This window comes from Scleropages formosus, chromosome 23, assembly GCF_900964775.1.
Source record: "Scleropages formosus chromosome 23, fSclFor1.1, whole genome shotgun sequence".
Classification (NCBI taxonomy): domain Eukaryota; kingdom Metazoa; phylum Chordata; class Actinopteri; order Osteoglossiformes; family Osteoglossidae; genus Scleropages; species Scleropages formosus.
In genome coordinates, this window is record NC_041828.1 from 4,880,753 (window position 1) to 4,908,354 (window position 27,602).

General features: G+C 43.6%; 1 protein-coding gene across 3 annotated transcripts; it reads left to right on the plus strand.

Moving 5' to 3' along the window:
• The first annotated feature begins 669 nt into the window (after nt 1-669).
• LOC108930351 (brevican core protein-like) lies at nt 670-27,602 on the plus strand. Of its 3 annotated transcripts, none has more exons than XM_018745562.2 (15): nt 670-700; nt 1,307-1,538; nt 10,978-11,069; nt 11,383-11,775; nt 12,486-12,660; nt 14,962-15,089; nt 15,445-15,738; nt 16,187-17,080; nt 17,645-18,748; nt 21,522-21,629; nt 22,795-22,953; nt 24,554-24,636; nt 25,263-25,407; nt 25,548-25,730; nt 26,051-27,602. In XM_018745562.2, exons 3-15 carry the CDS (start codon nt 10,985-10,987, stop codon nt 26,173-26,175), a joined length of 3,876 nt encoding a protein of 1,291 aa, XP_018601078.2. In that variant the 5' UTR covers nt 670-700; nt 1,307-1,538; nt 10,978-10,984; the 3' UTR covers nt 26,176-27,602. The 3 variants fall into 3 exon arrangements, with proteins under 3 accessions (XP_018601078.2, XP_018601077.2, XP_018601079.2); XM_018745561.2 differs by lacking the exon at nt 670-700 and adding an exon at nt 990-1,146; XM_018745563.2 differs by lacking the exons at nt 670-700; nt 1,307-1,538 and adding an exon at nt 7,521-7,583.

Below are 27,602 nucleotides of genomic sequence, written 5' to 3' on the forward strand. Positions count from 1 at the left end.
TACTATGTTTAAGCTAGTGTGTGTGTGAGGATGCGAATGAGTGTGTGATTGCCCTGGCATGGACTGGTGTCCCATCTAGGTTGTACCATGCCTCACAACTGTGGACCCCACTGAACCTTCACAAGTGATTACTGATAAATGAGTGTATATGAATGTTTAGAAAAATGCATGCTTTACGACTGAGAGAAACTTGGATAGTCTAGACTTAGACTCTAGCATCTTAACTGAGTGCAGGGAAGTGTTGAGATGTGGATGGCTGATTAAAATGAGTTGGAAATGTTTTATTTTGCTTGTCCAATAAAGGTATTGATGCAGCTAACTGCAACGTGGGTACAGGAGCCTGAATTCGTGTTCTTTTTGCTGTGTTGGGTGATTTTATATATTAATGAGAGTGAGAACTGCAGTCTATTGCCAACCCAGTGCTCTTGGCTCGTGCGCCGCGACTGAATGGAGCGTGACGTTCATGTAGATCTTCAGCTGGGGTCACGTGTCTGCTCTAAGTATCGCTTCGGCGGTGTGTCCATCCTCTTAGTGATTCACCATAAAAAGGTAACCAACGCATGGGCAGCCTGTTCCTTTTAGAGCCTTTTCATTGTGGTTCCCGCCATAAATCCTCGCAGCTCCGTCTCCGCACTCTAATGGACAAAACCGCGCATTAAAGTTTTAACGGTCGATAAAGGCGTGTTTATTTCCTATAAACGTAAGTGATTCACTATTAACACCACGCCCGTGGAAAAAAAATGAAGAACTCACACATGTCCTCCTTATCGCAAAGCGAGACACTTTAAGTTAACGTCAGAGCTCCGGCTGCACTCTCTGCAACGGCCGAGCCCGGGCCGGCGGCGCGAGGCTGCGCAAGCTCTGCAGTTCCCGCGCTCCCCGCGTGCAGCATCAGCACCTCGCGCGCCACCGCACTGACGCAGCGCTCGAGCTCGACTCTCTGTGTCCTCGCGCGCTCACGGTTGATTTATTCATATTCAGGACCTCGTTGGAAGCCGATGCCACCCAAAAATGACACACATTCACTTCGGCGGACTTTTTTTTTTCCCCCCACCCTCAGTACCTCCGTCTGTTTCATACCTCACATTACAGGGACACATTAGGTTTAACGCGCTGCCGGCTCTCGGAGTAGCGGACAGATCCAGGGTCAGTGATTACGTCGCGAAAAAATGGTTATTCTGAGCCCTCCCAGCCCACTTTTGTCTCCGTCCCCCATTAAAGAAAAAGAAAGTGGGCTTTTGTGGGTTACAAAGTGGGCTCTCGAGGGTTTTCACTGACTCTTCTGTCCGTTCCACCTTCTCCTCAGTCAGTCTCTTCGGACTCTAGAAGAAGGGGCTCCTCTCCTCTCCTCTCCTCCCTCACCTTTTTCCACAGCGACTTCTCTCCTCCTCCTTCTCCTCCTCCACCTTTTTCCACACACGGCGGCTCCTGTCAGACTCCCAGCTCCACTGCACCAAACGGGCTCCCAGGTCGCTCCCGCTCCGCTGCATCACGAGCAGAAACATTTTTAAAGCGCACAGGAGCAATTCGCCCCAATAGTAAGTGAGCACCGCGGTAGGTACGACTCGTCTGTTCGTTCGCGCTCTTTCTTTGCTGGTGCCTCGCTTCACTGAAACTAAGTCGCATCCGAAGTTTAATCACTGCGTTCATGCTTGTTTCTGGATCGACTGCGAATCATTCCTCGGTCATTTGTTACCATTTCTGATAAAATTTTGGTGCGATTTCTGACTGGATCGTTTCTGATCATTCATTTTCTCTCATTGCGCAACCGGCGCATCGGCACTTTATCAGCGAGTCCTGCTTTAATTATTTATTCCCCCCCACACAAATTTATTGTAAAATACGTTTCATATTTGAATAGGAAGTAATGTTTTGTTTTTAAATTATAATGCCATCTCGTTTTTCCATTTCATTATTTCATGCTGCGCAGTTTGTGTTATTTTTTTACGCGCTCCGTCATAACGTTCATCATCACATAGACAGCGCGTTTTTATTCGTTTTTGCAGTAGTCGACTGTGTGCTGTAACTTTTTTTACGTGTATTCCAGATGGGTTTTTTTAAATTTTTTACTTTCTTTTCCCATTTTTGTCCACCAGTGGACTGACACGTGTTTGCACAGATTGTAAATGTATTATTATAACGGTTGCTGAATTTACACTGAATATAACTTGTACCACATTTTTTTTTTTACCTGTTTCTCATTTAATGTTGCAGTTTGCTGAACTGTTACTGGCGATTTCTATTTCGTCGGCTTCATAGTTGTGATGCAGGATCATATGAGTTTTATTTTTACAGCCTTTTATTCTGTCAAGGACACATCCATTATTAACATCTCTTAGTGTGACTCTGACAAGGATTGGTTTAAACCATTCATTTTTACCATAGAGCTATATGGCAATTCAGAATATTATTGTGAAAAACTGTTGTAATGTCATTACTGTAAAGGAATCATGTAATGCCATGACATCTGTCTAGTTTTCCTCTTTTTATCACTTGCACTTGGAAGTTAATTGATGGATAATTAGTAGAAAATCGTCCAACTGACACATTACCAGAATGAGCTGTTAATGAAATAGTGTGATTTTCCACTAAATAGGTTCCCCTTTTCCTGCTTTGCTGACAACAAAGGTGATTTATTTTAATGTCTTATGGAGCAAAAATGTGCAGCACACATTATGTAGGCTTCAGTGACAAACTCGTCTGAGTTCTTTCTTTCTTCTTTCAAAGGCAAAGCTTTGATTATTATAGCTGATATCAACACTGGAGTTATAAAACTTGTGAATAAATTAGGCTATTGCTGATCAGATCAGTGTTGGATTGTATTTCATGAGTTTGTAAGTCCATGTTGACTAGCACAGGGAGTGGTACATATGACATTCAGCCCCTGGGCATATTAGTTCATGTGCTTTGGTCACTGGTTCAATGAAAAATTCCATTTCTGGGGTCTGAGGCTGCAACATTTTTTTTCAATTTTCATTTCAGACCTTAACTACTGTGCCACTTGCTTTCCTGTGCTTTACCATGTTCCTACTTTCCTGATTTCCTCATTGATTTTTTTGCATCACTAACAAATGACAGCTGTTTTACTGAACTGCTTCATGAGTCTAATGCTTCAAACAGGAGTGCATTCATGGCTCCTTAGCTCCTGCCAAACTATTTTAGAGTCTTGCTTCAATGCTCTCAGACTTAGTGGTTGATTCAGTTCCTTGCTTTGGCAAAAAGCTCTTAACTCCTGATAAAAGGCACCTCCTCCATTCATCACTCCACAGCTCCTCCCTGTCTATACAGTTAATCTCCAGCTCTCCTCCCAGGCCCTTGCTGCAAACCTTCCAGTATGTCTGGTGGAGCTCCACCCTATTGTTTTACTTGTCCCTACCCACTTGGTGAAGTTCCACCATATCCCATAATGAGCAACATCCTCTGTGGAAGACTCACTTCTGTGTTGCACATCTCTCTTAAATGCAGCACAATGCAACAGTAGCCTATATGCCCAGTACAGCAATATGGGTGTCAAGAACATCATTTTTGTTCAATTCCCTGTATCTGCAACAGGTAGAAGATAACACTGGTTCAGCACAAGGAGAGCTGTACTTAGTCTACTCATTTGGGTCGATAATTTGACTTAGGGAAAATAGCAAGGATCTTAAAAGCACTAATCAAGAGTTCTGCTCTGTAATGGCAGAAGTCATGATTTGTTAGTGTGCTCCAGTGCACAGTACCCATGGGACAGTGCAACAATGTTGTAGCCCTATTAGTTCATAGTGAACGTGCTACTGCCTGCGTATACAGGGCATCCTGGTAGGGTACTTATGAGCGTAAGGGCTGTTCCAGTTCCCAGTCACGTGTAAAATTCATGCAGACTGACAGGAGAATAATCTACTCTGTGTAAATATGCCTGCATGTTAGTGGGGTATTTGTACATTTAATAGCAAATTTATTCATTAGTTTATAGAGGAAATCTATTTTAAAATGATTTTTACCATTGAAAGGAGACAAAGAATACACACACACTTTCAGAACCGCTTGTCCCCTATGGGGTCGCGGGGAACCGGAGCCTACCCGGCAACACAGGGCATAAGGCCGGAGGGGGAAGGGGACCCAGGATGGGACACCAGTCCACCGCAAGGCACCCCAAGCGGGACTCGAACCCCAGACCCACCAGAGAGCAGGACCCAGGCCAACCCACTGCGCCACCACACCCCCTGAGACAAAGAATAGATTTATGAATAGTTCCAGGATCACAGTCTAGAACCTGATATGGGCAGCTAGAGACAGCCAGTGCGGAAAAACATGGAGGGGAGGTACATGGTAATGCTTTGGCTGGTCAAACACCACATGCATGGCAGCGTTTTGGTTGAGCTGGAGAGGCTTGATTGTACAGGCTAGAAGGCCAGACAGGATATCACCATAGTCTAAACCAGAACCTTTGTAGATTCTGTTGTGAGATAAGAGCATATTCTTTTGCTATTATACAGGATGTATCTGCAGAACCAAATTATGGCTTTGGTGTATTGAGTGAACCACGACTTGTTGATTATTACTTCTAAGTCACAGACTGATAAAGTGGATGAAATGAGTAAGTTGTTGAGTTTGAGGCAGAGTTCCTGACTGGCAGACAGATCTTCTGGAGGGTGAGGAATCTGTCTTGGAGAGCCTGAGTTGTAGATAGTGCTTAATCACCCAAGCAGATATCCAAGAAGCATGCAGCAATATGTAAGGATACATCTGAAGTTGCAGGGTAAAAGAAAAAAAACGGTTAGGTTTTGTCAGCATCGCTGTGATAGAAGATCCCATAGAAGTAATGGCAGAGCCAAGGGCAGAAGTATAACTGGAGAGGAGTGAGGAGCCCAGCACCAAGCTCTGTGGAACACCACCTGAGAGAGATTCAGAAGAAGACAGGGAGGTGCACCAAACCATCTTGCAACATCTACCTGATAGATGAGACTCAAGCCATTTCAGTGCTGTTTCTTTGATTCCAAGATATCAAAGAGAAAGGGAAAAAAGCAGGATCTGGTGGTTGATAGTATCAAATGATTTTTAACAAGGACATTCAGATGTTTTAGATAAAATCTAAAATGGTTGCCATAGCATTCATGCTGATGTTGTTTTCTCTCTAAGTTTTGTATGGGTGTCTGTAGTCAGTACTACCTTTGAAATGCTTTAATGGGGCTTTAAATGTGGTACAGTAACAGTAATAAAAGCAAAAACAGGAAGCACTTAAGTTTTGTCACATGTTGAAATTTGCAGAAGTCTCCAGCTTTGACTCTCTGTTGTCAGACTTGATATACATGTGGGTGAGCATGGAGCCAGGGAAGGATAGGAAGGTTCTTCCAGTGGAAAGTGGAGATCATTATTAGACTAGTAGTCGTACCGTAAGCAATTACGGTTAGCCACTGGTGGGAATCATACGTGCCATGGGATGACCACAATGCCAGTTGCACACATTCAGTGATCTCCACCACACCTGACAAACAGTTATGCTGGACATGGAACAGGAAGGGCTGCAAGAGCCCAGAATAACCATAATGAAAGTGGTTGGACTTTGAGGACCATGTTTTATGTCAGCTTTCATGGTACCCAGAGGCAGAGTTCCAGGAGCTTGAGTTAATGAAACTCAGTGTTGGTTTAATTTAATCTTAAAAGTGAAGTGAATATTGACTGATGCTGGAGTGACCAAAGGCTGGGAAACTCTCAAATTTTAAAATATCCATTGCAAAACCTCAGGCTGTATCAATTGATGATGATTACTGGGTGGCACATTTTTATTGTGGAGTTTCTTAGTGGATCCAAAATATTAAAGTGGAACTAAAACGCTAGCATCATCTGAGTGTTGGTCTTTCCAAGACTTAAAAGTAGCAATCTGAACTCAGAAGCCTGCTTCAGATTACAAAGAAAATAAGAAAATGAGTGCTATTTGGATTTCAAATACTTTAAACCCATGGATAATCATGCAAAGAGGCCTCTGTCACTGGAAAGGACAGCAGTGTATTTGTGTCTGCACACTATTTTAGAAGTTATTCTAGCATCTGGCAAAGGCATATAGTCTCATCAGAAGACAAGCCGATGCTAGTGATGCCATAAATGTTGCCCTACAACCTTCTCAGATGTAGCTGCCCAAAATCCTTAGCAACCAGCTTCTGTCTTCCCAGTTGCCCCGTGCCTAGACTGCAAATGGGCCAAGTTTAGTCTGGACTGAATGCTCTCTCAGGAGGAAGCTTTCATGCCTCTCCTGCAAGCAGCTAGCCTGCCGGCATGCCAGCCAAATCAGAGGCTACCTATTTATTCTCTGTTAGAACTTCTTATTTGTCTGCTGTCTTCCCGTTCTCCTCCCTGCCTGTCCCGTGCTGATTTTTCTTTCTGTCCAGCCTGAATGAGTTGCCCCAGGAGATGAGGAGACTGAGTCATCCGAGGTGAGGAGAAGCCGGATTGGTGGGTGGGAAGGAAACAAGGGATATGGCCATGGGTGCGTGGACATGAAGAGGAAGAAGGACGAGGAAGGAGGTGGGAGGAAAGGAGGATGTGGCACAGGCTGATGGGCAGATGAAAAGGAGAGTAGAAGGAGACGCGGATGACATTGTTGGCTGGTGCTAACACGACAGAGGGAGTATAAAGCTGTGTGGGGCAGGGGCATGAGCTCATTCACAACAATCCATTCATTTGCTTTTGAACACCCATTGCTTCCACTGATAAAGGAGAGTATAGGACACCGGCCAACGAGCAGCTGGAAAATACCCCATGGAGCCCATCAAAGAAGAATTTAGACTGCTGCATTCATACAGAAATTATTATATCTGGACTTGCTAATTGCCTCCTCTTCTCTGTCCCTTGCCTGTGCACTGAGTTTTCAAGATCTAGGGCACTTTACTGCTGCCCAGGTTTGTTGAGGCTTCATCTCTGCTGGCCTTCGTTTCCACTAGCCTTCCAGATGAAGTCATTGAGGTGTCTGCTGCCATGTCCTGCGTGGACATTGCAATGCCTGTCTAAGCACTTTTGTGGTCACTGGAGTTTGTCTGGAGGAAACTGGCTTCTTTTCCCATCGGTGAATGGAAATGTGGTTGTGGATGTAAGCCATGTGCAGAGGCTTGGGTCTGGCAAGGGGAGGGTGGGTGGTAATGGGGGAGGGGTGAAGATAAAGTCCAGATCGAAGTATAGCCCTGCAGCCCAGAATGGAGCTACTAGGTCCACATTTTTATGTTCAGAAACCTGCTGTATCATGGAGCTACAAAGCGCTGCATGTGCAGGCAGCTTTGCGCACTGTATGGCTAGATTTGTCAGCTCGATGCAACTGTATTCAGTTTGAGATGCTATTATCCAAAGCTCCTTATGCTGCTTGTGATTTTAAACAGTGGTAGAGCTCAATATTCCCCAGATTTCAGATAAAGTGTCTTATTAGATCATACAGCAGCAGTCCTCTATCTGTCATTGAAACTCATATAACACTGCAGCCACTGTGTTCTCCAGGTCATTTCTTCTCTCAGGGAAGCACTGCTAGTAGCGGTGAATGAAAGAACCACCACACCTGGGTGTTCATGACCACACGTTCATTTGCAACCTGAGTTAGACTCTGGACATCCTCAGCTTTGGTAAGTTTAACTCGGCTCTACGTCTCGTGTGTTTCTTGGCCTGCTTTAGTGTTGCACTGGCAAATTCCCCCCAGTTTTCACTGACCAAAATGAGTTTTCCTCATCAAGTGATGACATTGCCACGTATTTACATCATCCCTGCTAAAATATACCATAATACTGACTGAGCTCGTCTCAGGCAAAAGTGATACTTACATAGTTATTTTGGAAATGATTTGTAACCTCTCAGTGGTCATTAGGGTTCCATATTGCCCCATTATTTAGTCAGTGAGGAATTAACCTCATGCATAGCATCTTATGGGTGAACCTATTCTTCAGCTGTCTTCTAATTTTGGATTTTGTTATTTTGTCACCTAAAGACTTATGGCTCAAGTTTTTATTGCAGAAGAATTCCATGCCCCATGGGAGGTTTTTAACTGTTGCATTAAACACCCTTGTTCCCCCAAACGCATACTGCACACTTATACCATCCTTGCTGCTTTCCTTCAGCCCAACTCGGAGGCCTTGCTGTAGAGCCTGCATACATTGTCACACAGATTTGAAGCCCACTTGTCGTCCCAGTCCAAGACTTTGTGGCTTGGTTCCGTTTAATCAAATTAAAAAGGGCAGAAAAGCCAGGCACATAATAACCGCCTGCTGTCAGAGATTCTCCTACAAATATGTCGGCAAGCAGACCATGGAGTGGTCAAGAAGGACTTTGTCAAGCTAAATTTAACCATAACTATCAGGATCAAATGCACCACCAGAATTGCTGAGTCATTCATAATGATTTTTCCTTGGATATTTCTTTTTTCCAGCTTTGCCTCTTCTTTTGAAAGGGCGGTGCTCCTCACTTCTTGAATCTGAATGAAACAACGAGGTAACAAGCCCAGAAAATAGTGGTTGGGCGCATGCAGCGTGAACTACCTCCTGTAATTTGGTTTTTTGGTTGCTTATTAAAAGAGCTATATAAAAAAGCTGTAAAACTTTAAAGAGCTTCGAGTGAATGACACAAAAAGTGTTATTTACGGCATCCGTGCAACCAAGAGAAATTTTTACCAGCGCACTGCACTGAACCATTCAGCAAGAATATTTTCAATTTTCAACCTAAACAGCAGAATATCCTTTGAAACACTTTGCCGTTAGCATTGAGGGAGAAAATGCACTTTTCATTACATCCTCTCAACTCACTGTGAATGTACCATTTGTTGACGATGACTGTACTGAATGCACACTTTGTGTGAATGAGGCCTCCTTACTGAGTGAAACAGTTTTGTGGAAGGTTCGATATATATTAAGGCTCCTTCCTGATTGACTTTCAGCTTGCTTTGCCGGAGTATAACCATGCAATTGTATCACTACACATCTGGCAAGAGTCCCTCTTTCCCTCCCTTTTCTCTTTCTACTTTCCCTTTTCTGTACTCAAAAGACCCCCTTAGCAACGGAAGTCTTTTGAATGTCACTGATATATGAATTTGCAATTCCCACTAGTTGCTGCTGCTGCTTATGTAAATGTAACCCCTTGTGAGGGGCTTTGGGGTCACTGTGGGGGTCCTTGTGGCTTCAGCATTGCGGAGAGAGGCGATGGTATGATTGAACCAGAAGAGACCCTATGTGTTTGCTTGTCATGACCGTGGAGCCCAATTAGAATTCCCCTCACATGAGACACCTCCAAACCTGTGAGTCAGGCCAGCTGGACAATGTTGCCTCGGAAGAAACGCACACACACAGACACACGCACAATTTACTTCCTTTCAGTCCCTTCTAAATACCCCCCACATTTTCTCCTCTGTGTCCTTTGTGTGTGATTCCACTGGACTGTGTTCCTTTTTGCTTTTTGTCACAGCATGTTGCGCTCGGTTGTTCCTCGCCTCAAGCCTTGTGGCCGAGGGACGGGGAGAATCTCTTAGAATTGGTGTATGCGTACACCAGAGGAACACGCTCTGTAGATCAATGTATTTCTAGAATTAGTCACAACAAATGTCAGACTCAGCTGTCAAGAGTTTCATTGCACCTGGTGCCTTATTACCCAGCTGAATATTGTCTCATTCCATTGGATCTCCTTATGCCCTCAGTGGTGCATTGTGGGATATATGGGATTAGTGAAAACCTGCAGCCCTTCTTCAAAAACTCATACTGATATTGGTCCTTCATTAGCGCCCAGTTCAGCAGTTTTTTCTGTGCCTGTTCACGTTCAATCCCATGTCTTCACACTCAAGTTGAATTATTTTCCAAGTCTTCCTAGTGGTGTGGAGTTCAGAAACAGTTCTGTTATTTTCTATAAGGTTTCATCACGTGAAGGTTTGGAAAGTCTTTATCATAGATTAGTTTTCGCATCATGAGAGAGTTTCTGTCATATGCTTAGCTTTGAAAATGAAAGGAAAAAATGTGGAGGTTTGCTGTCTGTGTACTCACACCCCCTGGCTGGGTCCTTTTTGTGTACCCAGGCACCACACGTCCCTCAGTAAAATGAAAATGGATTTCTGCATATTTGCAGTGTTTTACATTGTATCGGTGCCAAAAGCCTGTGCCCTTTTCTTGTGTTCTTTGCAGAGAGAAATGCAGTGAAATCAGCTATTAGCAGGACTGAAATGGCTCTGTGGGACATACCCTGAATGCTGTAATTACTGGACCATTTACATTACATTAATTCATTTAGTCTGGCACTCTTATCCAGAGGGATTTTGTAGGACTGTGAATACTATAGGTGCAAGTAAGAGTACAAGGAACATCAAATGTATCAGCAATACTAAAATGCAAACAACCTAGTTATTCAAAAGGCAAAAAGATGTATTACAAATGCACACACTGAAGATCTTACGTAAGGTCCCGTCTGAAGAGTTTAGCTTCCAACAGAGACAAAGGACTACAAAAGACTGTAGTGAACAAGCTCACCGGCGATGACCTTCACTTGTTTTCATAGCCCACGTTGGATTGCAGTTTGCCTGTGTAAGTGACAGGTCGATGTGGAGCTGTATCACTGTCTGCCTGTTTATGTTTGATTTGTGTCATTTATTTTAGCTTAGCTGATGTGCTCATCCTGGGGGAAATGTATTTTACATATTTGGCATTCCTGAAGTATCAAATACTGTGTCTCAAAGGTAAAATTGCAGTGTGTCAAGGAGTTTTCTGCCTTCGGGTGCAGTTTTTTTGATCAACCCTTCTGGCCAGTTTTTCATTTGTTTTTAGGGCGAGGGGTGTCCAGTGATTTCGTCCACCTCATACCTCCCTGTCATGTCTCTCTCCTGATCTTGATTTTATGTATTTGTCTCTCTCTGTTCCTGTCATTCATCCATTACTCAGTGCATCCCACCCGACTGATTTATATTACCCTGTTTATCTTTCCCCGTCAGTGATTTGCACTACCATCGACTCACTGCTGTGTGCTCATCTGTCATATCTCCCTCTCCTCTAGATCAGAGATGTGTCGTGCATTGGTGCTGTCTGCCATCAGCCTCTTTATCCTCGTAGCCACCTCCAGCTCTCAGAATGAAGCAGAGGTACCAGGTAGGACCCAGCTTGATAACAAAAATGCAGATAATGGCAGTTAATATTGTTTAGTAGTTTTCGCTGATATGTAATTCTTAGAATAAAATTCTTTAAGGAATTATCAAACAAGAGAGCTGTGAAGTAAATAAATATCTTATTAAGGTTTTTGAATAATTTGCTGTAAATTAAAATGCTTATGGATACATGTATGAGCGTCATGTTACATTTGTACACGCTGCTGCTGGACTATGTCTGTAACCCTCGTCTTTGTTGCCGTGATTCTTGTGGAGCGGTGGAGTCCTTACGTTTAATCTCCCCATGTCCTACCCAGATGATGTAGGCCTTCTACAAGTCACCATTTCCAAGAGTCCACCTCCCGTTGCCACCTTGGGGGGCACCCTCACACTGCCCTGCAGGGTCTCCTTGGAGAAGCCTCCAGCCTCGCTTCTCCCTACAGGCAGAAGGGCTGTTCTCTTCGAGCCACGGGTCAAGTGGAGTATGTTGTCATCGGGCAGGGAGATGGAGATCCTGGTTGCTCGGGGGGAGAGAGTGAAGGTCAGCGAGGCCTACAAGGAGCGTGCCTCTCTCCCCCTTTACGCCACCTCCCCCTATGACCTCACCTTGCAACTGGAGGGACTCCATCACAATGACTCGGGGTTCTACCGATGTGAGGTGCAGCAGGGCCTGGAGGATGCCCATGACCTGGTCCAAGTCAAGGTCAAAGGTAAGAGGGTCTGAGCTCTTGAGGGTGGAGGGTCACATAACTGGGGTTCACAGGCTGTACAATGACCATAATCTGGTGACTCATCAGAAGGCTGAGGTTTGGAATATGGGATTTGTTGTATGTTCAGAAGAGTATTCATTTACTTGCTAAGTACTCTGATCTTTACAAATATAATTTTCATAAAATTTTAAAGTTTTACATTTGGAATACATTTTTAAGATATGTGCCCCCTTGGAGACTGGAGTCTTTAACATAATTAAATCCTAAATGCAAGTCAGAGAGAATAAAATATGCAAAGTTGCATTCCTCTGTCATCATATAGTTCATACTGTATTTTACAGTGAATGCAATTTAAAAGCGTTTGACGAAAACCAATTAACAGTCTGTTTTGCAATCTCTTCATCCCGTGGAGATAATTTCAGTTCAGAAATCCTCACAGGTTCCCTACTGGCAGACTTTCAATTCTAGACAAGGTGAACCTCACAGATAAAACCCATTTAAAAAATTATTTTTATTCTCATTACCAATTAAGGTTCAGATTATATTAAAAATCACTTTCTTATGCGGCAAGTTCTCAGGCCAAGGAAGCAATGTTGGGCTCTGTTCTTCTGTGAGATGGTTTGTTTAATGTCAAGATGACTGATTATAGTCGTCGTGTGTGTGTGTGTGTGTGTGTGTGTGTGTGTGTGTGTGTGTGTGTGTGTGCCCAGGTGTCGTGTTCCACTACCGCCACGCCTCTGGCCGTTATGCCTTTAGCTTTGCGGAGGCCCAGCATGCATGTGACACTATCGGTGCCAGCATGGCCACACCAGAGCAGCTCCTGGCTGCCTACCACAGCGGCTACGAGCAGTGTGATGCTGGCTGGCTCTCCGACCAGACCGTCAGGTGAGCCTGACCCTTTGTGGATTTGCATCCAGCCAATGATGGGTTTTACAGAGCTTGTTTTGTGGCAGTGGCAGAATGAGCTTCTAGAAAGAGACTGACTGCATAATAACTTCCTATTCCCTTTTAGGAAACATTTTCTAACATTTTCTGCCAGGACCCCAAATCTCTGATTTACTTTATCTTCATCTGTTAAGGGAAAAATAGAGCATAATGTGTGTATCTAGCAGCCAGTATGCAGGTCCATGCTGCTTTGGGTGGGAGGTCAACTCTAGAGGAGGTGAATACATGTTTATAAAGACCCTTCAGGTTGATAGCAGTTCTTGGAATAACCCTTCAATTTCTGACACCAGGGGAAATCCACTCTTTACTTACAAGATACAAATTCTTGTATTTTACACACCTCAGAATCTCTTGATGAACCTACAAAGTCATCTGTAAAGGAACTGTTGGATGACATTGCCTAGCTATTGTATTTCATAGACGAGTACAGGATGCACCATTTATATAGCCTAACAGTGGAGTAGAAGTATTTGTGATCACAGTCTAAGTGTAAGTGGATTTTCATACTAAATGTAAGTGTGTCTGGAGCTATAGACAGTGGAGAGAACTGCTGCTGCCTCTTGTCATCAATGTCCTGTTGGGGGGTAGAATGTCCTTAGCATTTTTATTGTAGCATTTTTTCCACTTCATCATTTTCATTTATTTATTTTTATTAACTGGTACTGAGACCTTAACTGAACCTCAAACCCATTTGCTAAGGCAGAGGTGCTACACAGCCCAGTTGGGTAGAGTTCTAGAGAAACTGACTCGCTGTCGGCAGGACTAAGGGCCAATATTGCATTCTTAATAACAGTGTTTGTTACAGACTTGTCAGACGCCTGTCTTTCAGAAGAGTCAGCACCCCATAGTGACTATTTTAAGGACTTCCAACTTCCTAAGCATTGAATCTGAAAAAATAGAAATTGGGTGGATGTATTCATCATATTCGACCCCATTGTATTGCTTTCCAACATCCCCCGAGCTGTGAAGATTATTCTTCCTTATCTTCTCATATAGCCAAGAACCCACAGTGCTGTATCTCCTCTTGGAATCAGTCATGAGGCCAGTGAGCCTGACTTGGGAGGTCCGTTCTGCTGGAGATGGCTGCTGCTCCCGCTGTAGCTGGATTCAGTGGTGTGTGTAATAGACAAGGAGCTCAGCGAGGCTATTCGAGGCAAGGAAATGGAACAGAGGAACAGCCTGGCTGTGTGTGCCATCCACCCCAGCCTCCAATTCTGGCCCTACCCCCACTGTACACAATTCTTCCTTGTTGTAGCGCACCTGCAGAACTGCTGTCGCTGCTCTGCCTGTCGCAGTGGTTTTGCTTTCATAGAAAGTTAAATAAATATATGTTGAGATCTGAAAAAAGATTGGAACAAGTGAGTGCAGGTCAATATGAGACAAGTTAACCATTCAAACAAATCTTACTGTCAGCATTTTATTCTTCCAGTATAAAATGCATAAGCGTAGTGACTAACAATAAATGCAACAGTAAGCAGTACATTCAAAAGATTCTTACTTTTATTTAGAATATATTGCTTTCTTTGTCTCATTCATCTACAGCAGCAACCTCTGTGGTAAGAAAGGAACTTGACAGAATGTTTTGATTCTGCTCTACTGAACACCTTGAGGCAAACCTCTTGCTGAGATGTGATAACTTCAGAGGCAGTCCTGGGCTTCTAGTGGGTCCCCTATACCTCTATGGGCTTTTGCTCCGTCTCATACAATAAGTTAAGACTGGGTGACTTAATAATCAATTATTTGTGACTGGGATGGTACAGAGTAGCAAGAGTTGGTCCAAACATTAATCTGAGGTTGATTAAATTTACATTTACCAGACACTTTTCTCCTAAGCAACTTACAATGAATACTATGTAGTACTGAGTTGACACTTTTTTCATCCAAGGTAACTGCACATACTATAGTACATCATTCATCCATACCGCATAGCCATGGACCACTCACACCATGAACAATTTAGAGTCATCAGTTCACTTGGAACACATGTGTTTGGACTGTGGGACGAAACGCGTGCAAATATAGAGACAAAAGCACCGCTCGCCATTACACCATACTGCCCAGACATCAGAGATCCACAGAGAGACATGGATAATTTGGGTAGAATTCATCTCCATTTGGGTGGATTGGTCTCCAAGAGCAATCTTATTAACCCCAATGATATTATTAAGTAATATGTTCAATGCCCAAATAAATTAACATAAAAATGGCACCTACCGTTGATGGTTGTGTCTTACTCAACAGATATCCTATCCAAATGCCACGGGATGGCTGCTATGGTGACATGGATGGGTTCCCAGGAGTGAGAAACTATGGGACCCAAGACCCAGAAGAGCTGTTTGATGTTTACTGCTACGTGGAGAGTATAGATGGTAAAGGGATTATGCTAAAACACCATCTTTATCTTTATCAGAGTGTCCCACAATTAACCTGTGGGCTTGCAAAGTGCAGAAACATTTACCTGTTAAAAGGCCTTGTGCCATTAGACTTTGTACTTGACCTGCCTTTGTGATTCACCATCACAGTAGCATCAGCTCTTATACAGTTGATCGTGTTCTTTCTGTCCCATTAACTAAAGGAGTTGATTTTACTGCTAAAAATGTGAAAACCAGTTAACTTTACCCCCTGTCTGTGACGTGTTTTGAGTTGTTATGAGGGACAACAGATAATGAAACCGAAAGACAGGTCATCTTCATGCAGCATTATGGGTTTGTCTTTGCTGTGCAGGTGAGGTGTTCCATGACTCGACCCCACAGCGCCTAACACTGGCAGAGGCCAGGGTCTTCTGCCAGAATGCTGGGGCACAGCTGGCCACCACAGGTCAGCTGTATGCAGCCTGGAACGATGGTTTGGACCATTGCAGCCCTGGTTGGCTGGCTGATGGCAGCGTTCGTTACCCCATCGTCACTCCTCGAGAACGCTGTGGGGGAACTCAGCCTGGTGTTAAGACCATCTATCGCTACAGCAACCAAACGGGTTTTCCCGAACCGCACACCCACCATGATGTCTACTGCTTCAGAGGTTAGTGGGAAAAGAGAGTAGGTGCTAATGATATCAGAAATTGAGATTATCACATTTGAAATGAGGTCCTAGCAAAGTGAACAAACATGACTGAGGAAAAGCTTAATCCTTCAATGTTTGTAAAAACACTGTGTTATGCAGAAAATAATTAGCATTTCCTTTTCCCTCTCGCCCTAGCGAAATATGCAATCGCACTCTCGACCAAATCATGTAATTTCTTCTCTGCTATTTGAAAGTTAGTAATAACTACAGAAAGCTAATCTTATGCACAAACCCCATGAGTGGCAGTCCCAAGAATAAAAAAAACTCATGGGCCAGAAGTCATGAAAATATGTAAGACTTGGAGTGTCAGGTTTAAGATTTTTTTAATTTGGGTATTTTATTATGCCTGAAACTTGCTGTAATGGAGCAGGAGTCTTACTGAGACCCATTTCCTCTGATTTGACAGACAATGGAAGTCCTCACACTGATGCTCCCATGGATTACATGGCCACGGAGCCCGAAGATATAAACCAAGACATTGTGACCCTGATGAACCCCATGGAAGAAATCAGTCTGGGCCATGTGACAGAACATCTAGAGAGTGAAGTTCAGGGGGTTGTGGAGTCTTTCCCAGTACAAAATGTGTGGCAGAGTCCACTTCCAACTGCAGTATTTCAAGGGGAGTTTCAATCTCCAGAGAATTCCAGTTCTTCTGGTGCCCCATTGCCCTTTTCCCAGGAACCCCACATTACAACTGACACCTTTGAAACCTTGAAAGAGGGAAGGACCCCCCAACAACAGCAGCCCCCTCCATCATTTGATAAAACAGTCCATGTCTCTGTAAAGCCTGGAGGTAACCCCAAGCACTACCATCCCATGTCTGAAACAAACCTGGAACACAGTGAACCTCTTAACAAAAACCACAGTTTCCATGAGAGCACAGCAGGCACCACTCTTCAGGTTCCAATGGTCACCTCTTTGAAGGTAGAGCTGAGAGGCTCTAAGCATTTTCAGGAAACACCTGAAGCAAATCTTCATTCTAATGACATTGCTGAGACCCATTATGATGCAGGAGACACGACACATGAGAGCACACAGGACAATTTCCTGGAAACAACCATTCCCACAGTGACCTCTGACATGCCTCAGGTTTATCCCAGTCACACCAGAGATCATCTGGAGCACAGAACACCCACTCCTCTGTATGGCTTGTCTGAGAGTTCCGATACGCATCAAGAGACCACAACTTCACCAGCCGAGCTGTCGTCTTATTTTGACCATTCAGGAAGAGAGAGTAGGAGGCTAGAAGATTTGATAGTCGGAGGATTCAAGGAGACCATGGCCACATCAGTTCCAGAAGGTGAGGTTCCACTAAATTCCACCCAGCTCAGACCTGTCTGTCTTTTTCTTCACGAGGTGCTCAAAGGAGCTGAAATGTTAAGGATGAGCTGAAATGTTCTGAAATGTTAAGGGAGTTACTGGTCCTGTTACACCACTGTCTATGGTAATGAGGTTCATAACCACTTTCAAATCTGAGGAGCCTTGTATATAGTATCAGCCACTGTAGTTGGAGCAATATATCAGATTCGCTGAGTCACACTTTTTCTTTAACGTGTTGATTTGCCTACTACTCATTTCCTTCACAGCTCTTAATGAATGGCAGCAATTCCAGTACTAGTAATGTAGTGAATCTTGACACCCATATTTACCTTGTCCTCTCTGTGTTTGTGGGAGTCCTTTCATGGTTCCCCTCTCATGCTGTTCAGCAGAATCTTTTAAATCTAAATTGCCTGTCATGTGTCATTACATAAATTAATCCCTATCTTTCAGTGCTCTGTAATGCATTGTTTTATACTGTATATTGACCAGCTTTACATGACTAAAGTGTTATTCAGCAATGAGAGCTGTAATTTTACTTTTACAGCTACAGGCACCACCACTGAGGAGAAACAGACAACTGAAACACCAGTAGAATCAACAGTGGAGGTACTGCTCATTTCATCTAATAGCTATGGTCACTCTAATCTGAGCCACGTTTCCAAAGACATGACTGACCACTTGCCAACCATGTTCACTGAAGTTGGGTCTGGAGAGGACAACCAGGAGGACGACATCTCAGTTTCGTTGCTCACTTCAGCTTCCCCTTTCAACATTTCTCACCAGATATCTAGTTTACCTGGTAATCTGGAAACTCATGCTCCACAAACCAGCATTCCTTTTGAGTCTGAGCACAAGGAGGAACTGGAGGAAGGTGACCTGGACTTTACAACAGCACCACTCCAGGAGGCAACTGAAGGAAGTGTGGAACAGGAGTCTGAAATCACTAGTGAGGAAGATGTAGAGCCTACTACAGGACCAGGACACTTTCTGGGCAACACAACTCATCCAGTTCAGTCTACAAAGGCACATTCTGCTTCAGATGAAGCAATGACTATCACCGAGTCTCTGTCCACATCACCAACATCCTCTGTCAGTACCTTTGAGGAACCCGGCGACACTAAGGAATTAGTCCTGGATGCAAAGCCCTCCTCCTCTTTCAAACAAGAGGAAGAGGGAGTTCACGAGCTAACCACTGAGGCATCATTTGTGGGGTTGTTGGTGTCACTATTACCTATGGAGCTTGAGACCTCCAACGGGGACACGTACCCCTCACCAACTGCAATGCAAGTGGCCCGTGCCGATGTGGAGTACAGTGGCGAGCTTCTACTCAGTAGCCAGGAGCAGATCCTAGACTCTTCAGCAGAAACTGGTTTCTCAGCAGGGCCTGAGTCATATTCAGCCCCTATCACCCCTGGCTACCCCACTGTCACTCAGTCTACCAGCATAAAGAGCCTCTCCACCACCCATGAACTCCTGTACGTAGCCAGTTTAGATGAGGATTTCCTGGAAAACCAGACCACCAAGACTCCCTCACAGTCTACGGTGGGCACGAGCCATCCCAAGCATGAGTTTGCACCCACCCATCCGCCGACTCTCGGCATCTTGCCCGATGAAAGGGCCGTGATGGGCAGGGCCAGGAATGTTTCAGGTAACTTCTACGCTACTCTAACCACCCTAACCACCCTTCTACTACTTCTCAACTTGGTGACGCACTAAAATTCAGACCCCCACCCGTCCAAACCACCTTCCTCCATCCGCTATCACCCTTCTTCCCTTCCGCTCAACGTGCTTACGCGACCCCCTGTCAATCCTTTTGTCTCAGCTGCAACACTTTGAAACCTGAACCTGACCGTAACATCCTGTGTGATCCCACCTGAACTGGGCAATGACACAAGGGACGACTCCACTTAAACATTTGTCAGACAAATCAAGTTTTTCCCCCCGTCTATGACATTTTTGTTTCCTTAGAGGCTCGACTTCTGTGAAGTACTCCATTTTGGACCCATGATTTCTGTGAAAAAAGAAACTTTTTTCTCCCTTCTCCAGCATTCTTGCGAGAGAGAGATGTTGTTTCCTGTTATGTCTTCCTGTGTGTGTCTTTTTTCTGTCTGTTTGTGTGGAGGACCAGTCGCCTGTAAGCATTCACACATGAAAAACAGGACAAGATTGATTCAGTCACCTTGAGGAAAAAGTGAAAAACAGAAAATCCCCCATTCACCCAACGGCAGACTGCAGCATTCTGCCAAGTATTATGTTACATCAGTTGGGCTTCAAAATTCTGTAGTTTTCAATCAATCCAGTGGGTCCATTTCTCCCACATGTTAACAGGTAGTACCTGTTCTCCTCACCCAAACTGACCGACTGTTCCCTATCTCACCATTACCATAATTCCCAAAATCAGCATGTATTTCAATTGTCTGCACAATCTCTAAGACAACAGAGGGTGAAACTTTTCTCCGGAGCTGTTCATGTTGTGTTTAAAGGATATAATATATCTTTCGCATAGTAGGTCATGTTGTTGAATTGTCCATTATGACCCCCACCTCTTGTTGAAATGAGCATCACTGAATCTCTTCATAAACGAATATATACTACAACAACCTCACAGTTGCTTATAGTGTACAAAAATGCTTGGTTAATTTTCAGTAGTCATGTTCACATGTATTGCTCGCGGAGAAGGAAAGGAACAATGTTCTCATTTTAGTTCAGCACTGAACCCATTCCACATTTTAACAACATGTGCTCAGCATGTGTTTTCTGTCTACTCCTATGGTCATTGTCAGTTTATTAATCTTTCCAGTCAAATGAGAAAACATTGGCAGACCACTGCTGTCTCCATAGCAGGAGTTTAGATTTTTTTCTTTTTTTTTTCTGCAGAAACAAATGGTTGGCTGTATAATTTTCTGCACTTTTTCTCTAGCTAGAAGGAATCATAACTCTGTCAGGATGACTGTTGTATCCCTGGCTGTAAATCTCACTGCTCAACTGAAAAACAAATCAATGTAGTTTGCTTAATGTCCATCAAGTCAAAACGTGGACATCACTTACCGGTCAGATGTTGAAATTTTATTTATTTTAGCAGATATACATAAGAACTCCAGAATATAACAATCAGTGGATTATGACAATTGTCTGGTTGAGGCAAATATTTTAATAAAGTTAACATTTTATAACCAGTAATATCCCCTCTCTGTACAGTTCCATTGTGAAACTGATGGCATTACAAGAAGGTAGCTGTCAGGATGCACCAAAGGATATTTGCACAATTTTTCAGAAGCTCAGATGGTGTACTTTTGGGGGTTACAGAACTATTAAAGGCAAAAGTCTAACTTCAACTTCATTTTGTAGACATCTTTTTCTAACTGACCTCCATTTCTGACCTCCTCTGTGTATTTGTCATGTGAAGATGCTGAATTCTGTGTTTTATGACATGCCACTGAAATGTGATGCAGAATCCAATGGCTCCCTCTGCAGCACATGGTCTGCTACACTCATTCAGAACAGGTCACTGAAAAGGTGGCATTGAAGACAGGTGAACGGATTCAAGGGGAACATTACATCGGCTTTAGTGAAATACATCTTTCCCACAAAGGATCCGTTAATATGAGATTTGTGAGTTGTTAAATAGCCATTATTTAATGTTGTGGCCTTCACATATGGTCATTAACCCTTGTTTGTCCCCCCGTTACTCTCACTCAGAGTGATCAATAGGTAGGTAAGCAAAGCAGTAATGGAAGTGTAAGCATCATTCTCTGAAATATCATCGTTTGCATGGAGTTTTTGGTGGAATTCCCTGGAAACTACACATTTGTGAGGTTTTGTTCTCTTGGACAGCCCAAGGAATCTGCACGTAACATGTCCTGATGGGCACCACAGTGAGGTGACACAATTAGGTACTCTGGGTTACAGCAGTTACAGATCAGTCAGTAATTTAAAAAATTCTTTCCGGTAAATTGCATTTATTGTATTTATCTAATCCTAAAGCTCAGTTCAATCAGTTTTGACAAAAAGCCTAATATACTTAAAGTTTGTTCTCTCATGATGAGCGTGTCCTTAAATTGTGAGGGCCGTGATGCCGTATGTATTAGAAATGCCCTGTGTCCATATTATTTATCATTTATAGGAGGTAGTTTAGGAGCGAAATCTGTGACTGTGTCATTTTACAAGCCAGTATTCGTTGCCCACGTCTTTCTGACGCATTGAGTGCTTCAAACTGGTCCAACCTGGGTTCTGAGTGAGGCACACAAAGGATGTTACTTTTCCATCTTCCGTGGAATTGTGCTGAAGTCAACACCGGGACCTTTGCGTAAAGCACCACAACAGATGTATCAGAATTGCTCCAGCTACATGGCGCAGCCCCACGGCGTGCGACTCTCCCGGCTCGGCCGTGCCAGCATTGCCTGCTTCTCGCTGTGTTTCAGACGCCTGCCTGGACAACCCTTGCTTCAATGGGGGCACCTGCGTGGAGGAGAGGTCCAATGCCAAGTGCCTCTGTCTGCCCACCTACGGAGGGGACTTTTGCAATATTGGTAAGATGGCCACACACACACACAGACCTTCATACCTTTCCTGAACAATCACATATGTATGAGTGAAACCCTTTCCAACTCACACCCTGAGACAACAAGGAGGATAAAGACAGAAAATGTGAAGTTCTGCCAAAAAATTCTGTTGGTCACATGGTCCACAAGAGTTGTAAGTGACATAACTGGATTATGAGGACCTTGATAGTGCATCGCTGGGTTTGAACACATTTTATGGAAAATTTAACATGGTACGTTCAAAACCTGAGGTGTGTTGCAGTCGACAAGTCCTACTAAGCCTAAACCTTGAGTAAGTCTTTGGGTTTTCATCCTTTAGCCATGCAGTCCAATATCACAGGTTTATCCAACCAAACTGTAATATTTAGAGGTTCATATTTAAGTTTAAAATCTTGGGAAACAAGGAACAATCAGCAGGTGCAAGGATGGGGGTTTTTTCTCGATTGAACCCTACGGTGACTTCAATACACTGTGAACACTTCATATGCCTACATTTTTACAGAAAGAAATTCAATGCCCTGCATGAAATTAAACCTATTTTTGGAGAGCCCAAAAATCTCTACTCTTTTGGACCCATTGCTTACACACTGTAGCAATCACAGATTTTTAGATGTTGTTTTATTTGTGACTTGCAGTATCTGGGACACGCAGTGTAGCAGAAATATGCCACGGGCATCAGGTTGCAGCCAGAAGACCTGCAGGGTTTCTCCTGAATTTGCGTTTCTATGCACCAGACTCCCTCGCAGTCGACGTTCCTGTTTTAAATCCTGAAAGGGACGCAGTCAGGGGCCCGCATGAGAGTGGGCTCAGCCTTGTTCCGCTGTGGCTGCGGTGCTCGTTTTTCCTGCCTCCTTCATTGGTTCATCAGGCTGCTTCCTTCAGCAGCTTCTAAATCCCTCTTTCATTTGCGAGGAAAAGGTTATAATCCCTCCCCCTCATTTCAAAATGTTCAGTATGCAAATGATAGTTTGACTCTAAGACATGATGGAATCCACTCCCGCAAAAGCGCACAAGGTTTGAAATGTAGCAAATTCCAGCTCCGACTCTTTGTCCGCCTTGTGGCTCTGCTGTTTCTCACGTCCTTCCTCTGTGTGGACCTGGAGTGTCTCTGCTTGCGGGTCCCTTCCTCACGCTCTCCCTTGTCTTTTGGCAGATCTGGAGCGCTGCGAATCTGGCTGGGACAAGTTCCATGGCTTCTGCTATAAGCACTTTTCAAACAGGCAGAGCTGGGAGGTGGCTGAGCAGCAGTGCCGTCTGTATGGGGCCCACCTGGTATCCATCATGACCCCCGAGGAGCAGGACTTCATCAACGGTACAGCTAGGCCGCCCGATGGGGTCCCAGAGTTACCACCGCTAGGTCTCTGCCTGTCTGAGTGACTTGAACTACCAAGTTACACCCAACGCACTCGGGTCAGAGGGGACAGGCCGTATTACAAGCTGGCCACTCGCTTGACTTGACTTGACAAGAATCAAGTTTAATTATCACGCTCAAGGCTATAACACTGGAGTCTGGGGATTTGAACCTATAACTTTTCGAAAAAACTGCTCTTTCTTTCTTCACTTCTCCAGCTACTCTTAAAATCCCATATCCTCACGATGCACTTTAGGCCTGAGATTAACAGCCTTTATAAAAAAAAGGATAAAGAGAAATGGGTCAGATAGATCAGTCAAGAAATGCAGCAGAGACCGTTACATGGAGTTTGCATTAGACTGATGGCAATGCTGTTGCGACACAAAGCACTTGTAAGAAAATGTTTATAAACCATCTGTTATAGGCAGCAAGTGAGTTGGGCTCTTTGCAACAGAACAAATTACTACTGTCACTAAAATGGACCCACATCCTTGCACATCTTTGAAAAATATAAAACTAAACGGTACGGGAAACATATACTTACCTTGTGGACTGGTAACATGAATTGCAAACAAAGTCAAAGGTAAAATGTAACAATGGGTGCAGGTAAACAGGGAATTGTGGGAAATGGTGTTCTCTAAGCAGAAAAATCTCTTCGACAAGGATTTAAGACATGAGTAGCAGAAACACATTTTTTCATAGTTATTATATGGATTATATAGGCAACAAGACAAATAGTTGACGTTTTCATTCAATTTTGTGAATTAATATTTTATTAATTAGATTTCTTTTGTGCTGTCCTTCAAAGTGTTGTTGAATTGCCGCAGCATGTCTGCACTGGGTCGTCGAGGATTTGATAGAAACGCTGTAGTTTCCCATTGTGTTAAGCCTTTGCCAGGTCCAGCGCTAGGTTTTTTGCAGCCCTCGGCAAAAATCGATATGGGACCACTTGGACTTCTACCTCTAAATTAATAAAGGTACACATTCATACAGTATACATGACAATTTTTTTAAATTTAGATACAGACACATGCACATCACGAATAAGGGAAATAAAATTTTAATTTGTAAGTAAAATGTTATTTTTTTGTAGTTATTTGTTATAACACGTGAACATCGCACAAAACACACATTTATACTTTAACGACTGAAAACAGTCTGAAAAGTAAACTTGTGAAGAGAAAAAATAGAAATAAACTATTTACTATGTGGACCGACAGTTTGTTTAATAGAAAATGTTCCCTACACAGTAACCCACAACATTTCAAATCCATAGAGTGACGATACATCATTCGATGTTTATGTGGTATAAGGCAGCGGATTTTAATCAGTTTTCTAATTAAACTGTTTATTATTGAGCAAGGTTTTCTCTATAATTTTTTCTCCAAGATTACAATTTATTTTTCAATTTTAGTAGAAAAATTTGGTGACCCCGAATTTAGGCACCTCTAGGTGTTCCCACCCAAAGCAGCCCTGGGCTTTACAGGGGAGTGGTGCTGTACACACACTTCATACAATATGAAACATTATACAGTGCTGATGTGTGTTTTATTTTCTGCAGGCAACTACAAAGAATATCAGTGGACTGGTCTAAATGACAAAACCATTGAAGGTGACTTCCGCTGGTCTGATGGCAACCCGTTGGTGAGTCCGCTCTGATTCAGCAACATCTACTTTTGTTATCTTTTACAGTTGCTGTAGCAGGGGTGACATGGTGGCACAGCGAGTAGTGCTTCTGTCTCACAGCACCTGGGTGGTGTGAGAGAATGTGGGTTTGATCCCCGCTCAGTCTGTGTAGAATTTGCATGTTCTCCCCTTGTCTGTGTGGGTGTGCTCTGGTTTCCTCCCACACTCCAAAGACATGCTGTTCAGGTTCCCCCACAGTGTGTGTGTGTGTGTGTGTGTGTGTGTGTGTGTGTGTGTGTGTGTGTGTGTGTGTGTGTGTTTGTGTGTGTGTGTGTGTGTGTGTTTTCCACTGATGTATTGATGGGTGACCCAGTGTAAGTAGTGTATCTAGCAGTGTAAGTCACCACGGTGAATAAGGTTTGTGGGCTCATAACATTACATAGAGTTCATTGTAGGTCTCTTTGGACAAAAACATCTGCTAAGTGAATAAATGTAAATGTAGAAAAATGTGCTGTGGAAAAGAGTGTAGTACCAATCTACCCTTTACTTAGCACCATGGTAAAACAGATCCAAACCATTTCCTTTGTATAGAGCTTGGACAGTAAGAGTAGTGTAATACTGAGTGCTCCAACCTGCCTCCTCAGCTGTATGAGAACTGGTACAAGGAGCAGCCCGATAGCTACTTTCTGTCTGGGGAGGATTGTGTGGTGATGGTGTGGCATGATGGCGGGCGCTGGAGTGACGTACCCTGCAACTATCACCTCTCCTACACCTGCAAGAAGGGCACCTGTGAGTCCTGCTCGCATCCAAATGAGAATCATTTAGAATCATTTAAAGCCGTGCGCGTGCTTCACCTGTGAGAAAGTGAGTTTTTACACGTTTCCATTTCGCCACTGATATCCCTCCCTTCCCTCCGTACTGCCGGCCAGCCTACTGTGGCGCACCCCCTGCCGTCCGTCACGCTCGGATCTTCAGCAAGCTGCGGACGCGCTACGAGACCAACGTGCCGGTGCGCTACTACTGCGTGAGCGGCTTTCAGCAGAAGCACAACCCCGTTATCCGGTGTCTGCCCAGCGGCAAGTGGGAGGAGCCTCAGATCCGCTGTATCCCTGGTGAGAGCAACGGGACGGTTGCACGACTCAACATGGGTTTCAAGTGAGGGCTGTGTGGGTGTGGCGGGACCGTGAATGCTGGTGAACCCATGTCGATCATTAGTTTCTGCGGCTCACAGGGATAGTGTCAGAGAGCGTAAAGAGTGGCCACCCTGTCCAGCTACTGCGTGATTTATAGTGCGATTTGTGGCCTTTTAGCGGTCGGTCAATAGAGACACGTTCATGGTCAGGAAGCAAAGCTGTGACCCGTGGATCTGTGCCCAGCTTTTGAGTGCATCTCCCTAAAGTCTCAGGCACTGACATGTCTGTCTTCTTTGCAGAGCTAGTGAACTTCATCAGGGGAGAAGAGGTCACAGCATCCCCTCTTGGCAGTAAGGAGGTGGTCACAGAGGACAAGGTCACAAAGAAACGCAAGCAGTTCTGGGACATCAGGTTTAATTTTTGACCTGATTGGGCTCTCTTTTCACCAAGCTCCTGCCCCAAGGACAGGTCAAGTGCCCAAAATGGACTTCTGTTTCTAAACTAATTCTTCTCAAAGACCTTTTTTCTTCATTACTTCCTCCCCACAAATTCCACCGCTTCCTTACAGTCACTCAATAGACCCACATCAGAGTTCCACTGACGTTCTAATGTTAAGGTCCATTAAATACAGAACCGTGGCTGGCAGACTGTTAACCGTTTTTTTTTTTTTTTTTCCTCAGGTTGGCACTCTGTTTGTTTACGATATGCCATTTTTGCTTTCCTGTGAACCGTGACCCAACTCATGGTTTCACAAATGTTTATATTTACACATCTCTGACCTTGTGGTTAGTGTGCTTAGACTGATTTCCAATCTTCAGACTGACATTCTGTGTGGTTCGTTCATTCAAGGACTGAGCGTTAAAGAGAGGAATTTAAATGTCCTCTAATGAATACAGCCTTAAAAATTAATCATTTTGGTCTTTAATCATCAAATCATGAACATCTCAAAACTGGGTCAAACTCTGAACCTCAAAAATGCACCACAAACCTTCAAGGTTTAGAATGCAGAGGGTAAATATGAAGCAGTTACCTGACCTGTATAACCTGACTGTGTATTTTTGGACCTTAATGTTAAGTTGTACTAAACTTGTGTTCAGCTGGTCTGATATGTCGTGAGAACAAGTTACTCTTTCAAGAGTAGAAATGTATGTATTGAGACCAAGCCACACCTGACACCAGCTTTTTCAGCATCTTTGGATCTTCTCCAGAGCTTTTCTCCCACTTGTAGACCTCTAGTGCTCTAATCTGGTCATTTCTCTGCCAGGGTTCTTGTATTTTTCCAATCGATGCCAACTTACCAGTTCAAAACCAGCAATAAACCTTCCCCAGAACAGCGGTACTGATCCTTTGGTTTGTGCGTTTGATGGCTTATGACTCCAAAGCAAATTTTTTCAAAAATTCCATTTAACACACATAAAAACTCTTCTCCATTTAGAACTTTTACTCCTTTTTTGCAGACGTAATTAACAGCATAGCATGTTCTTTAGTACTAACTTTATAGGGCAGAATTACCCCTCACTAAATGTTGAATTCAGTCAAACTCTTTGTTAGCAGTTTTCCATAAAGTGGCTTTTTATTACTGACACAGTTCTATGGAAATCTTTATGTTGTAATAAAGTTTCGTAGAATTAAGTAACTATTTTCGTTAACACAGAGTAACCACTTCATTCTTGTAGGGTGTTTCATTTAGCATTTTGTGGAGGCATTTTGAATTGTAAATACAGGAGTAACTGTCAATTGCAATTTGCATCCAAACAGTGGGGAAAAATATAAAAACCAATTCTGCCACAGGATGTAATTTTGTATTAATAGCACAAGAAAACTGGATTATTGAATTTGAATAAAAATGAC